General features: G+C 42.8%; 1 protein-coding gene across 1 annotated transcript in view; it reads right to left on the bottom strand.

The window, feature by feature from the left end:
* Positions 1–1822: 1822 nt before the first annotated feature.
* nectin3a (nectin cell adhesion molecule 3a) overlaps positions 1823–14673 on the bottom strand; it is a 77551-nt gene continuing 64700 nt past the window's right edge. The window contains exons 5-7 of the mRNA XM_064984845.1: positions 13596–13713; positions 13197–13348; positions 1823–5584 (exon numbers count right to left, since the gene is read on the bottom strand). Coding sequence (XP_064840917.1) covers positions 4920–5584; positions 13197–13348; positions 13596–13713 — 935 coding nt within the window. The 3' untranslated portion in view covers positions 1823–4919. The remainder of the gene's footprint in view (positions 5585–13196; positions 13349–13595; positions 13714–14673) is intronic.

Raw genomic sequence — 14673 nt, forward strand, 5'->3', positions numbered from 1 at the left:
GGCCTTCTCTCTACTGTTATCTAAATGATTGGGAGCCAAATCCAGTCAAAACACCCTGGAAACCTGGCCTTTGATCTGCTTTCATTATTGGCTACTGGTCAATTTCAAGTTATCCTGCAGCATGACAAAATAACACACAGCACATCTAAGCAAACAAACATCCTTTTTTTCCTACCAGCATAGTTGCAATGGACTATTAGATACCACCGCATGGCAAGACTCAAACATTGGGTGGGGTCTACCAAGAATGTTGAAAGTGTTGACTGCTGTTTTACAAGGTAACAAAAGCAAAACACATTTGCCGACAGATTCATTAAGTGTAAAAAAACACAAACCAAGACAGCTGCGGAGATGCAAGAGAGAGAGACAAAGAGCAACTGAAGCCCACCAACAGAGCTATTTACTCCTGCAGCCTGCACAAACACGCAGATAGTAGCAGTGATGAATTAGGCCGGGGTTATCCCAGTTAGGCAATGTGACGGTAATAGAGAGCGGTACCAGGTGTGTTTGGGCCACTGTTGCCAGTCAAGTGATGAAAGTAGAGAAAGGCTGTGGACCAAATGGCTCCTTATTCCGTATGTAGTGGGCCCTGGTAAAACGCAGTGTACTATATAGGGAATAGGGTGCTATTTGGGGGACACACCAAGACTGTAAGAGGGAAGATTTCAGCCTAACATGCAAGAGAAGATTAGGGATCTGGTTTCTCTCCTCTCTCTCTCTTTATCTGGAATGGAAGGAAGTGAGTGTCACTCTGGCTTCATTGAATAACAGATAATGATACTCTTCATGCCACCTCCAGAAGCAGGTTAACACAGAGGATTAGATACCAACACTTAGAGGAAGAAGAGGCCAAACTGGGGAGTATAGAAACTTATGGGCGATTAAGTAACAAAGGGGCCCTTTTGTGAACATCACGCAGTTTGATAGGATACATTTCTTTTTTCAACTCAAGTCTAACCAGTCATTTAATATGGTAAATAAAAGTGGGATATAAACACATTATACAATTTCCTATTGGTGCAGAGGAAAAGCCCGCCCTGAAACATCATGCAATATGTCTATATTTTTACACCAAATCAAGGCCAACTAAAGAATGCGACTCGTCTTGCAGCAATCACTCAAGACCTCATTGGTGACAAATGGGCTTGGAGACAGGTTAATGTCAATAGATACAAGAGGAAAACCTGCTAGGACTGTGGGTGGTCAGCAAACAAACTCAACCACCTATCCCAGTACAGGTGTGATCCATTTGTCCATCACAAAGGCAGCGGGTGGGTCTATTCTCTATGTCAGTGATGGAGAGGGTGCTGACTGGGACAGGAGAGAGGTGATGGGTCAGTAACTGATCACCACAGGTGTGGAGGCTGCTGAGGGTGACAGAGATAGATGGGTTAAGGTCTGAGTGAGGGGAACACCTTTGTCCCTAGTTTTTTTCTTGGCCCATAAAGTGTCATCTGATTGCATTGGAAGAGGCTGAACTGTGTCCACCAAATGGCACCCTATTCCCTATATAGTGCATTACTTTTGACCTGAGCCCATTGGGCCCTGCACCCTTCTCTTCTGTCCCATAGGGCACTGGTCAGAAGTAGTGGACTATATAGGGATTAGGGTGCCATTTGGGACACAAAATTCAGCCTCTTCCAATGCAATCAGATGACGTTATGGGCCAAGAAACAAAAAGATTAGTAGGAAAACAAAACACCTGTTCTTATACCCATAAAGCTTATTTGTTCCTGATATGTGAATTGAGATTAAAGGAGATATTGCAGAATATTACTGCAAAAGAGTTATGAATATAAACCTATGGGACAACACAGTTCAGTATGATTCAGATAAGATGCTCTTTTATTACAAACAGAGAACAATTATCTATCCCTTGTTTCCAATGTGATTTTTGACAAACCAATTAATAGCACAATGGCAACAAAATAATTAGTCAAACCTTTGAGAACTAATATCTTGTAAAATGAAGTGAAAGAGGAAAACTCCCCAGTACTAACAGACTAGTGCTCATAATTTTAAATGACCTTCAAATAATCGAAATGCTCTGTGACAATTTAAAAAACAACAACAAAAAAACAAAACAGCCAGCATATTTACAAAACAATAATATTGACTATGATTCTGGCCTGCTTAGTACTAACAAAGTACTACCCATGTAATTTTCCAGTGAAATACAATTTTTAGGTACATTGCAAATTGAGCTGCTCCAAGAGCTGCTACAAGTGTCTGTGTGTATAAGGCTAAACAATTCACCTTAAGTCAACTACGCTGGTTTAAAAACAAGCAACAAAATCATAAATATTACAAAGAAAGACATAAGGCACCAACCTTTCTCTCCCAAGGCATTCAGTACTTAAAATCAACACATGAATCAAATGTCTTCCCGACAATCAGGCTGATATCATCACACATAAAAACCATGAACATATATACACACGTATGTACATAAGCAGAAGAATAAACAATAAATGATTCAAACGAAAGGAAGGCAGTATAGGCACAACAATAACTTAATCTCTTTCCATTCCAAACATGGTCAACTTGAAAACAAAAGCTTTGCCAAAGAAAAAAAAAGAGGGAGAAAAATAATTTCAGTAAACATTCAATCACTTTCTTCTACTACAAATGAAATGACATGTCAAAGACCAGCCTGTATTTGAACAAATGTTCAAAACAGGGAGTAAGACCAAGCTAACCTCATATTGTGTGTACAGACAGACAGTAAAAGACATGAGAATGTATCCCTGCATTGTATTTAGCCTACGTGCTCACAACCCCTGGGTGGATGTCTGAGCAGTAGCTAAGCTAAGAAAAGTTTTCAGAGGGGCTCTGTCCATTTCAGTCAGGCACACGCTGGAAGCCTTGAATCAAACAGATAAAAAAAACATGAGTGTGCTTGCATACACAGATGCTCTACACATCACCGAGGTCAAACATTTGCGATGTCAATCCAGGCAAGAGAAGTTAATTAAAAAGCTAAAACTTTGAGGTGAGGGCTGGGCTTTGAACATGGCAGGGTTGGAGTGTTCTCGGCAGTAGGCAGCATGTGGTGTGTGTGTGTGTGATATGCAAGTGTTTAACAAACCACCAAAGGGTTGGGAGCAAAAAAATAATAAGGAACAAATCAAAAAGAGTGTGTCCTCAATCTGCAAACTCCCACAAGGAGAAACAAAGCAGCCTCAGGCAAAAACCAAGCCCCACCAGGAAATACCACAGGGAGATTACCACCTCTTTAACCCCCTCCTCCAACAGTCATGCTCCCCTCCCCCGACCCGTTGACTGAAGAGATCGCTTTCCTTTAATGGCAAGGCTTTAGAGAGGCCACTTTGATCCTTTAGCATGTCCTCAGGTAGAATGAAGCAGCCGGCTAAGAAGGAACAGGAAATGCTAGGTCAATACAAGCTAATGGAGATGAGACCACTGGTGATGTCAACCCTTTAGTAGCATTAACATCCTGGTCAGTGTCCCAAATAGCACCATATTCCCTATATAGTGCACTACGTATGACCAGAGCTCATAGGGCTTGAGGAGTAGAAAAACATTGCCTGGGCCGATGAATCCCAGGTTCCTATTGCGCCAAGCTGATAACGGAGTCAATACTAGATGGGTGTTCCTAATAAACTGGCCACCGAGTGTATAGGGAATAGGCTGTCAGTTGGGACACAAATGCTAAAGAACATGTCCAATAAACTGTCCTAAATAGATGCTAAGCTTGAGATTTGTTCCTCTGATGTGCCTCATGGAGTCCTATCACGTCTCATAGTCCTGACAACATCACTGTACATCCTGCTCACATCAACATGTGGATATGTTCTATTGTCATCTAGAACCATAAACTTGTCAAATTGTCATATTGTTGAATCCTTTTTCCCTTTCACATAACAGTTTCAGCACTCAAATATAACAATCTGATTTAGGTGTTCTCAACAGCAAGAAGCAACCAGAATTGTACCTTTATGAAAAAGTCATATGATTACAGGCAAGCAATAAAGTGTGCATTTTGGGGGAAATGTCATTGAATATGAGGGGTTTGAATTGATGCAACATAGTTCAGAATGTTTAAAATGGGGCCTCCTAGGTGGCGCAGTGGTTAAGGGCGCTGTACTGCAGCGCCAGTCGTGCCATCAGAGACTCTGGGCCTAGCGTCGTCCGGGTTAGGGAGGGCTTGGTCGGTAGGGATGTCCTTGTCTCATCGCGCACCAGCGACTCCTGTGGCGGGACGGGCGTAGTGCGCGCTAACCAAGGTTACCAGGTACACAGTGTTTCCTCTGGCACATTGGTGCAGCTGGCTTCCGGGTTGGATGTGCGCTGTGTTAAGAAGCAGTGCGGCTGGTTGGGTTGTGTATCTGAGGACGCATGACTTTTAACCTTTGTCTCTCCCGAGCCCGTACGGGAGTTGTAGCGATGAGACAAGATAGTAGCTATTGGATACCACGAAATTGGGGAGAAAAAGGGGTAAAAATTAAATTAAAAAAATAATGTTTAAAAGGGACAGAAATATTTCACTAATGAGGGCTAAAATGCCAGACTCATGAGTCATGTTTACATACATAAAAGCAGAAAGACTCAATGTGAACCGCTCACATCTGTTGAAACAGCCTAGTACAGAGAAACCCTTGCCAAATGAACCCTAGTTCTAAAGTTAAGCCGATAATGACAGCAGATTACTGCCATTCCCAGCCTGCGATCATCTGTTGAGATGCCACGACGTTATAACACACTCCATATGGAAGTCATATGGAAGTCTTTGGGGTCAGAGCACACAAATGAGCCGGGAATGTTCATTCTTGTCAAGAAGAGTCTGTTTATTGAACTGATATAAATTCTCTATAATATATCTATTTCAACGCTTGTTAAATTATTGTCTCACCAAGTCATTTTGAGCCAAAAGGTATTTTCCAGCTCCCCTGGAGCTCTCAGACATACCACTCCCTGCGTGAGATCACAGACCCATCCATGTGGGACACATATTCGCTGTCTGTGCCGTTGTCAAAGCAGTCCTCCGGCAGGTACGGAGAGCCGTTGGTCACTGTGGGGGTGTGAACGGGCAGCCCTCTGGGGTGGTGGATGGTGTTTTGGTTCTCAGCAGGGAAGTAGCTGCCCTCCCGGAGGCCCCTGTGGCCGTCGCCCCAATCATCCCTGTCCTGGATGTCGTTGGGGTAAATTATGTCCCCTCCTAGTCCCGGCTTGGGTTTCAGCTCCTGGCTGCCCTTGTAGGTAGAGTTCGGCCCGTCCCCGTAGACCTCCTGCAGCTCGTGGGGCTGGAGCACGTCCAGCTGGGACTCCTTCTGCATGTCGGAGGGGCCCAGGTACTGCTTGGTGTAGTAGTCCCCCCTGAAGGTCCTCCGCTGGCGCATGAAGCAGGCTCCGCCCAGGATCAGCAGCAGCACCAGGAACAGAACCCCACCCACAGCCCCGCCCACTATGGTACCCAGGCTGCTGTCTGACAGGGAGGCCAGAGTGGGTGAAGTGGAGTGGCCGCTCGCTCCTCGACGCTTGTTGGGGGCCGTGCTGGTGTCACTAGTGTTCAGGAAGAGGGGAGTAGAGGTTGTGGGGACTGGTGCCGTGGTGGGGGGAGGATCTGATGGATGGATAGAGGATGGGTGTGTGTGGGGGGGGGGGGGGGGGGCCGAGATGAGAGTTTATGGAGGGATGGAATGGCATGACAGAGAAGAAAAAAACAATTGTCAGTTAATAATGTCTTTAGTATGAATCTGACTGGTGACACAGTATAATCATTGAATACAGAACAAGTAGAATACACATATGTTTATATCCTGTGAAAATAACATTTAGAAAATTATAGTTCACAAAAAAGCTTTAGTCTTAATTGAAATTCTAACACGGAACCCAAACTGGCTGCGCGCATGTGCCATCGTGCGCCATCATGCATAAATGTATTTTGTCCCCCCACACCAAACGCGATCACGACACGCAGGTTAAAATATCAAAACAAACTTTGACCCAATTATATTAATTTGTGGACAGGTCAAAAAGCATTAAACATTTATGGCAATTTAGCTAGCATGCTGTTGCTAGCTAATTTGTCCAGGAATATAAACATTGAGTTGTTAGTTTACCTGAAATGCACAATTAATCCACACATAAAATGGTAAACTGAGTCGTTTCTAGTCATCTCTCCTCCTTCCAGGCCTTTTCTTCTCTTGACTTTATATTGCGATTGGCAACTTTCATTGGCGCGCGTGAGCAGTGTGGGTGCAATAATTGAATAATATAGATTTCTACATTTATTTTGCAACTCTGTAACACTGTTGTTTTGAAAGAGCATATGAATTAAATAAGTAAAGTGTCTGGACAAATACCAAAGGCTCTGTAAAGGAGTGAGAGGCTCTGGTAGAAAGTCAAGAGAAAGAGGAGATTTAAGAGGGTGTGTGTGTGTGTGTGTGTGTGCGCTTGCGTGTGTATGTGTGCGATTAGTTATTCCCCTTTCTCTGGGAAGTCATGTGAGAAGATGAAACAGTGTGTGATCGATGTGAGGTTCGGCCTCTGATTTGTCCTTCAGTGGTTAGTTACTGTGATGACACCCAGAGCTAGACGAGACAGACAGAGACAGAGAGAGAGAAACAAAGACAGAGACAGAGACATCATTACAACACTGTATATAGACATAATGACATTTGAAATGCCTTTATTGTTTTGGAACTTTTGTGAGTGTAATGTTTACTATTAATTTGTCATTGTTTATTTCATTTTTGTTTATTATCTATTTCACTTGCTTTGGAAATGTAAACATATGTTTCCCATGCCAATAAACCCCCTTGAATCGAAATGAGAGACAGAGAGAGAGAGATAGAGAGAGAGGGGATTACTATGTCTGAATATTGACCTCTCTTCAGGACAAAAAGCAGCCTGACCCTGTTTCTCTAGAAACATAAAGAGCCTGACTACAAAGAAGCAATAAAAGCTGCACTAGGACTGCTTTGTAAATCCACTTAACACTGGAGTCTAAGCTGCACTAGGACTGCTTTGTATCTGCACTTAACACTTACACACTCCTTCCAGTTCTCTGCTGCCAATGACTGGAATGAACTGCAAAAATCTCTGAAGCTGGAGACTCTTACTTCCCTCACTAGCTTTAAGCACCAGCTGTCAGAGCAGGTCACAGATCACTGCACCTGTACATAGCTATCTGTAAATAGCCCATCCAATCTACCTCATCCCCATACTGTATTTATTTACTTATCTTGCTCCTTGCACCCCAGGATCTCAACTTGCACATTCATCTTCTGCACATTCTACCATTCCAGTGTTTAATTGCTATATTGTAATTACTTTGCCACCATGGCCTATTTATTGCCTTACCTCTCTTATCCTACCTCATTTGCACATGCTGTATATAGATATTTCTACTGTATTATTGATTGTATGTTTGTTTATTCCATGTGTTCCTGTGTTGTTGTATGTGTCAAACTGCTTTGCTTTATCTTGGCCAGGTCGCAGTTGCAAATGAGAACTTGTTCTCAACTAGCCTACCTGGTTAAATAAACGTGAAATAAAAAATAAATAAACTGGAGTCTAAGCTGCACTTGGACTGCTTTGTATCTCCACCTAACACTAGAGTCTAAGCTACAACTGATCAAATGCAACCAGGATGGCAGCAAGCATAGCCTTCAGCTAATTACATATTGGCTGACTTTGCAAGAATCTATCTAACCTGCAATTGTAAAGCAGTGACTAAGAGACCAGTGATAATTTAAAGGGGGAGAAGGGGGAGGGGAGAGGCAGCTCAAGGTCAGTGAGCTGATCTATAACGCCTCCTCCTTAGGATCAGATTGATGCTGTGGAGGGAGGCTCGTGCCTTGCAAAAGTATTCATCCCCCTTGGCGGTTTTCCTATTTTGTTGCATTACAACCTTTAATTTAAATGGGTTTGATTTGGATTTCATGTAATGGACATACACAAAATAGTCCAAATTGGTGAAGTGAAATTTAAAAAATAACTTGTTTAAAAAATTTCAAAATGGAAAAGTGGTGTGTATTCACCCCCTAAATAAGATCTGGTGCAACCAATTACCTTCAGAAGTCACATAATTAGTTAAATAAAGTCCACCTGTGTGCAATGATCTGCCACATGATCTCAGTATATATACACCTGTTCTGAAAGGCCCCAGAGTCTGCAACACCACTAAGCAAGAGGCACCACCAAGCAAGCGGCACCATGAAGACCAAGGAGCTCTCCAAACAGGTCAGGGACAAAGTTGTGGAGAAGTACAGATCAGGGTTGGGTTATAAAAAAATATCTGAAACCTTGAACATCCCACGGAGTACCGTTAAATCCATTATTAAAACATGGAAAAATACAATAAATCTGCCAAGAGAGGGCCTGGTCCAGGCAATGTGGGCATTAATCAGAGGCAACAAAGATACCAAAGATAACCCTGAAGGAGCTACAAAGCTCCACAGCAGAGATTGGATTATCTGTCCCATAGAACCACTTTAAGCCATACACTCCACAGAGCTGGGTTTTACGGAAGAGTGTCCAGAAAAAAGCCATTGCTAAAAGAAAAAAACAAGCAAACATTTGGTGTTCGCCAAAGGCATGTGGGAGACTCCCCAAACATATGGAAGAAGGTCCTCATGTCACGACTTCTGCCGAAGTCGTTGCCTCTCCTTGTTCGGGCAGTGCTCGGCGTTCGACGTCACCGGTCTTCTAGCCATCATTGATCCATTTTTCATTTTCCATTGGTTTTGTCTTGTCTTCCCACACACCTGTTTTCAATCCCATTCATTACCTGTTGTGTATTTAACCCTCTGTTTCCCCTCATGTCTTTGTCAGAGATTGTTTATTGTCAGTGTAGTGTTTTTGTTGTATAGATGCGCGACGGGTCTTCGTACCCATATTTGTTTATGTTCCTTTTTCTGTTTAGTGTTATGGAGCATGTTACTAGGACATTATAAAAAGACTCCATTTTACACTCCGTTTGACTCTCCTGCGCCTGACTTCCCTGCCACCTATACACATATGTCTGACACCTCTGGTCGGATGAAACTAAAATTGAGCTTTTTGGCCATCAAGGAAAATGCTATGTCGGGCGCAAACCCAACACCTCTCATCACCTCCAAAAATACCATTGCCACTGTGAAACATGGTTGTGGCAGCATCATGCCGTGGGGATGTTTTTCATCGGGAAGGAACTGGTAAACTGGTCACAATTGAAGGAATGATGGATGGCGCTAAATACAGAGAAATTCTTGAGAGAAACCTGTTTCAGTCTTCCAGAGATATGAGACTGGGACGGAGGTTCACCTTCCAGCAGGACAACCCTAAGCATACTGCTATAGCAACACTCAAGTGGTTTAAGGGGAAACATTTAAATGTCTTAGAAGCCCAGACCAAAATCCAATTGAGAATCTGTGGTATGACTTAAAGATTGCTGTACACCAGCGGAACCCATCCAACTTGAAGGAGCTGGAGCAGTTTTGCCTTGAAGAATGGGCAGAAATCCCAGTGGCTAGATGTGCCAAGCTTATAGGGTGGCAGGGTAGCCTAGTGGTTAGAGCGTTGGACTAGTAACCGGAAGGTTGTGAGTTCAAACCCCCGAGCTGACAAGGTACAAATCTGTCGTTCTGCCCCTGAACAGGCAGTTAACCCACTGTTCCCACGCCGTCATTGAAAATAAGAATGTGTTCTTAACTGACTTGCCTGGTTAAATAAAGGTAAAAAAAAAAGAGACACCCCAAGAGACTTGCAGCTGTAATTGCTGCATAAAGTGGCTCTACAAAGTATTGACTTAGGGAGGGGTGAATAGTTATGCACACTCAAGTTTTCTGTTTTTTTTTTGTCTTATTTGTTGTTTGTTTCACACCCAAAAATATTTTGCATCTTCAAAGTGGTAGGCATGTTGTATAAATCAAACGATACAAACCCCCACAAAATGTTAATTCCAGGTTGTAACAAAATAGGAAAAATTCCAAGGGGGGTGAATACTTTCGCAAGTCACTGTATAGCCTGGGAAAACGTTGAGTAGTTGCATCTGTCCATGAAAATGACATCCACCAGAAAATACTGGTTAAGGAACAACTTTAATTATGTTTTAACCTAAAATAATATTGTGACAAAATAAGTGTTATTTAAATTAAGGGTAAGCACAATATAGATACTGCGATAGTTAGCTAGATGGAGAGGCAGACGTCTGTTGACATTATGCATCGCTATATTTCACCACAATAGCTTGTGGTTTGGAATATCACAATTTGCATGTGGACAATTAACATTGCAGAATGTAAATGTAGTCTATTGCAACGGTATATTAATAGACTGTCAAGTTAAGTTTACTCACCAATGACAATGTTAGAACGCTGCAATCCCTCGCATCTGTTGTTTCGTCAACAACCACCGTAAACCTCTTCCCACGGATCTTCAGTAGAACGGCAGTCATATGTTGGTCGAACACACGGGGCAGGTGAGTTTGACGGAGGCTGCTCTCATTTTCTGGTAACTCCCCTCCCTGTTTGCAAGGCTTCACTAGAAACGGCCATAGCTTTCTTAGCTTTTCTAAGGGGATGTCAGACTCGGCGCACACAGCCACAAAATCCTGAATAAATTATCGTATTGAATCTGTTGATGCACTTGCACTAGTAATTGTCATTTGAAAAGGCATGCTCTGGCTAACAGGCTGACCACACCGCTTGCGTCGCAAAATAAATTTAGAAATCTATGTTATTCAATTATTGCACCCACACTGCTCGCACGTTTCATCTTCTCACATGACTTCCCAGAGAGAGGGGGGGAATAACTCATCTCACACACACACATACACACATATACATGCACACACACACACACACACTGGTCTGACCCTCTTAAATCTCCTTTTTCTCTTGACTTTCTACTAGAGCCTCTCACTCCTTTACAGAGCCTTTGCTATTTGTCCAGACACTTTACTTATTTAATTCATTTAATTCTTATTTAATTCATATGCTCTTTCAAAACAACAGTGTTACAGAGTTGCAAAATAAATGTAGAAATCTATATTATTCAATTATTGCACCCACACTACTCGTGCGCGCCAAGTCAGTTCTATTTCTGACGCAGATCGCGCTGCAAGTCCTGCCTCTCCCATCTCCTCATTGGTTTATAGAAGCAGGTGCCATCTCCTCATTGGTTATACCCACGTGGGTGACTGAAAGACAAATGAGGTCAGTGGCGGTAATGCACCTAATTTATGAAAGTTGCCAATCGCAATATAAAGTCAAGAGAAGAAAAGGCCTGGAAGGAGAGATGACTAGAAATTATTCGGTTGACCGTTTTATGTGTGGATTAATTGGTGGGGTAAAGGACCTTGTGCATTTCTGGTAAAATAACCAACTCAATGTTTATATCCCAGGACAAATTAGCTAGCAACAGCAAGCTAGCTAGCTAAAATTGCCATAAATATTCAATGCTTTTCGACCTGTTCTCAGATTAATATAATTGGTTCAGAGTTTGTTTTGATAATTTAATCTGCGTGTCGTGATCACTTTTGGTGTGGGTTGACAAATATATGCACGATGGCGCACGCGCGTAGCTGGTTTGGTTCCGTGTAACACGGTGCTTTTCCCTGTTCTTTACATGGGCTTCAGACTTTAAAAGGCTGTCACACGTATTTTTACGGGCCCAATCAATAGTATGTTGACAGAATTTGCAAAACAGCTTATCGCCTGACTCATAATAGTCCATTGGGTATTGCTCTGCTCTGAATTTAGGGGCTAGGGTCGAATTGTTTAGTTTTTTTGACGAATTGGCGCCTCTTCGACATGTTTCTCAAAGTGACAGCCAAGTTGAGGTGACGTAAGGTTCCTACGCATGATCGACCAACCCCCTCCCCCCCAAAACACCCCAATCGAAAACATAATTATTTCTCTAGGCCTACTTGTCAGTAATTTTACAATTATGAAATCATTTAAGTTACTACAATAATCAGCCAAATTATGGAAAATTCTGCAATATTCCAAGTTTTACAGTTGATTGCATTTTTATTACCAAATTCCGTGATTTCGTTCGCATTATCCTAATCGAGGAAATCATAGGGCCCTACAGTTTGAGTGTTTGTTGCAGCTCGTTCCAGTCGCTAGCTGCAGCGAACTGAAAAGAGGAGCGACCCATGGATGTGTGTGCTTTGGGGATCTATAACAGAATGTGACTGGCAGAACAGGTGTTATATGTGGAGGATGTGGGCTGCAGTAGATATCTCAGATAGGGGGAAGTGAGGCCTAAGAAGGTTTAATAAATAAGCATCAACCAGTGGGTCTTGCGACAGGTATACAGAGATGACCAGTTTACAGAGTATAGAGTGCAGTGATGTGTGCTATAAGGATCATTGGTGGCAAATCTGATGGCCGAATGGTGAAGAACATCTAGCCGCTCGAGTGCACCTTTACCTGCCAATCTATAAATTATGTCTCTGTAATATAGCATGGGTAGGATGGCCATCTGAATCAGGGTTAGTTTGGCAGCTGGGTTGAAAGAGGAGCGATTACGATAGAGGAAACCAAGTCAAGATTTAACCTTAGCCTGCAGCTTTCATATGCGCTGAGAAGTGGAGGAGGGAGACGAGAGGAGAGGGAGCGGGGATGGGGAAGCTGCTGGCTGTGTGTTCTACAAGCAGTGCTCGCTTGCATCAGAACAGCCTGGTATTGTTGTGAGGACAAATTTAGAAAAACAATGTTTATAGAGCTTTTTTTGGGGGGGGTCCTCTGTCTGTTTTGCAAGTCAGTCATTAATTAATGTGTATTCAATTAAAGTAAATATCATTAGTCATCTCTTGATGAGTGAAGGAAACAACTCTTACAGCAGAGCATGGAGCACACGTCCCCTTTTACGGGGAGCGTCTGTTACTGTATCTGTGTGTTATTCATCGTGTCCAACCCTGAAAAATTACCTTTGACACCAAACAAGAGAAACAAAAAAGGGCAAATTGCTGCACACTGTGCTCCCATTGACAAGTAGGCATATCGTTGCATATTAGTGCACACTGTGTTCCGAAAAACAAACAGGGTGAAACACTCACTCTCTAATGATATCACAGATATCTAATGTTGCCAAAACCACAACAATTTTAACCTTTGGTGCCAATACTGTGTGTTTATGTTACTCTTTTCTCCTCTGGTGTCTGGAATGTGTGCAAATGGAGACAAGCCCTGTTTTATCTCATGGTGGGCCTGAAGGGTTTAACCAAGGCCGTACTTTCTCACCTTGTATCCAGACATGAACGTCCTGACCGCGTTCACCGATATCATTGGACACCTCACACCTGTACAGTCCAGAGTCATTTCTCTCCAGAGGACGAGTGAAAGTAAAAGTGTTGTTCACTATATCCACACCGTCAGGCATCGGCCCATCCAACCTGTTAAGAAAGGAGATCATATATAAACACAGGGATACACAAACATTGCTGGATATTACTAGCCAGCAATGATCACAGTAGTGGTATGTCCGAAATGACACCCTATTCTCATTATAGTGCACTACTATGTGCCCTGGTCAAAAGTAGCAAACTACATAGGGAATGGGGTGCTATTTGTGACGTGGACAGTGTATGGCATGTTGTGGGGTATAGTGGGTGGGTAAGCTGCTAGCTAGAGGACCCTGACCTGGTCCAGGAGAAGTGATGGGCAGGTGGGTTGGCTTTGGCTCCACAGTCCAGCTTCACATTGTCCTGACCAACAAACCAGTTCTGGTCATATCCTACCACCGTCACCTCAGGAGCAACTGGAAAAGAAGCACAATCTTATTATAATTATTATTTGTTACTTAGCTACTTTGTAATAAAGTAGACTAGGGTACATACCATGTAGGCCTATTGTATAAGATACACTATGATCAGGATCCTTTAATAACACAACTGACCAAGAATATTTGTTCTATACAAAACAAGAGATTCATAAAAAATAATAATAAAGCATTGTACGCAATGGCCAATGTGCTCCCTTGTAGTACAGCGATGACAAATTAGCTTTCGCCCCAGGGGGAGAAGCAAGCAATATAAGAACAAAAAAACTGATAATCAAAATGAAAAAGCAGAGGCAAAGGATGCTACAGCACAGGGGTTGTGAGAGAGAGAGAGAGAGAGAGAGAGAGAGAGAGAGAGAGGAGATGTAGGGCTACATCAGACAAGTCAGAGTGAGGAGATGTAGGGGTAATAATCATTCCACTCTCTCCAGCAGCTCACCACCAGAAACAAACAGAACAGAGAGAAGCCTACCAGAGGTATTACAGATGCCACTGACTGTACTGTAATACATGTAGTAAACAATGACTCTGGTATCCAATTTCCCCCTTTTGACTTTTGAAGAGTGAGCAGGCAGAATGTATTACAGTACAAAGCCGGGCAGGGAACAAGACGTTATGAATGTGTCATGTTGACCTTTGCACTTTGTTTGTGGAGAAATTGTGCTTCTTTGGCACTTAAAATCCCCTGCCTCTGCATTTGACATGATTTATTGAGTTGCAAAGCCTTTCTCTTCCTGTATTAACCTCGCCTTTCTGCATCTCCACCCTTCTGCACCCACCTCCCCCCACCTCTCTTCCCCCTGCTGCTGCTACTGAAGGTTGATCAATATTTCATAAAACACCTTCATTAACCTGCACTCACATAGTCCAAACAGATACTATACACTATTCATCAGTTCAGGTTGCCAAGGAAGCATGCATCAATGATTATAAAATTAA

This window comes from Oncorhynchus masou, chromosome 13 (genome assembly GCF_036934945.1).
Source record: "Oncorhynchus masou masou isolate Uvic2021 chromosome 13, UVic_Omas_1.1, whole genome shotgun sequence".
In the NCBI taxonomy this organism is placed as follows: domain Eukaryota; kingdom Metazoa; phylum Chordata; class Actinopteri; order Salmoniformes; family Salmonidae; genus Oncorhynchus; species Oncorhynchus masou.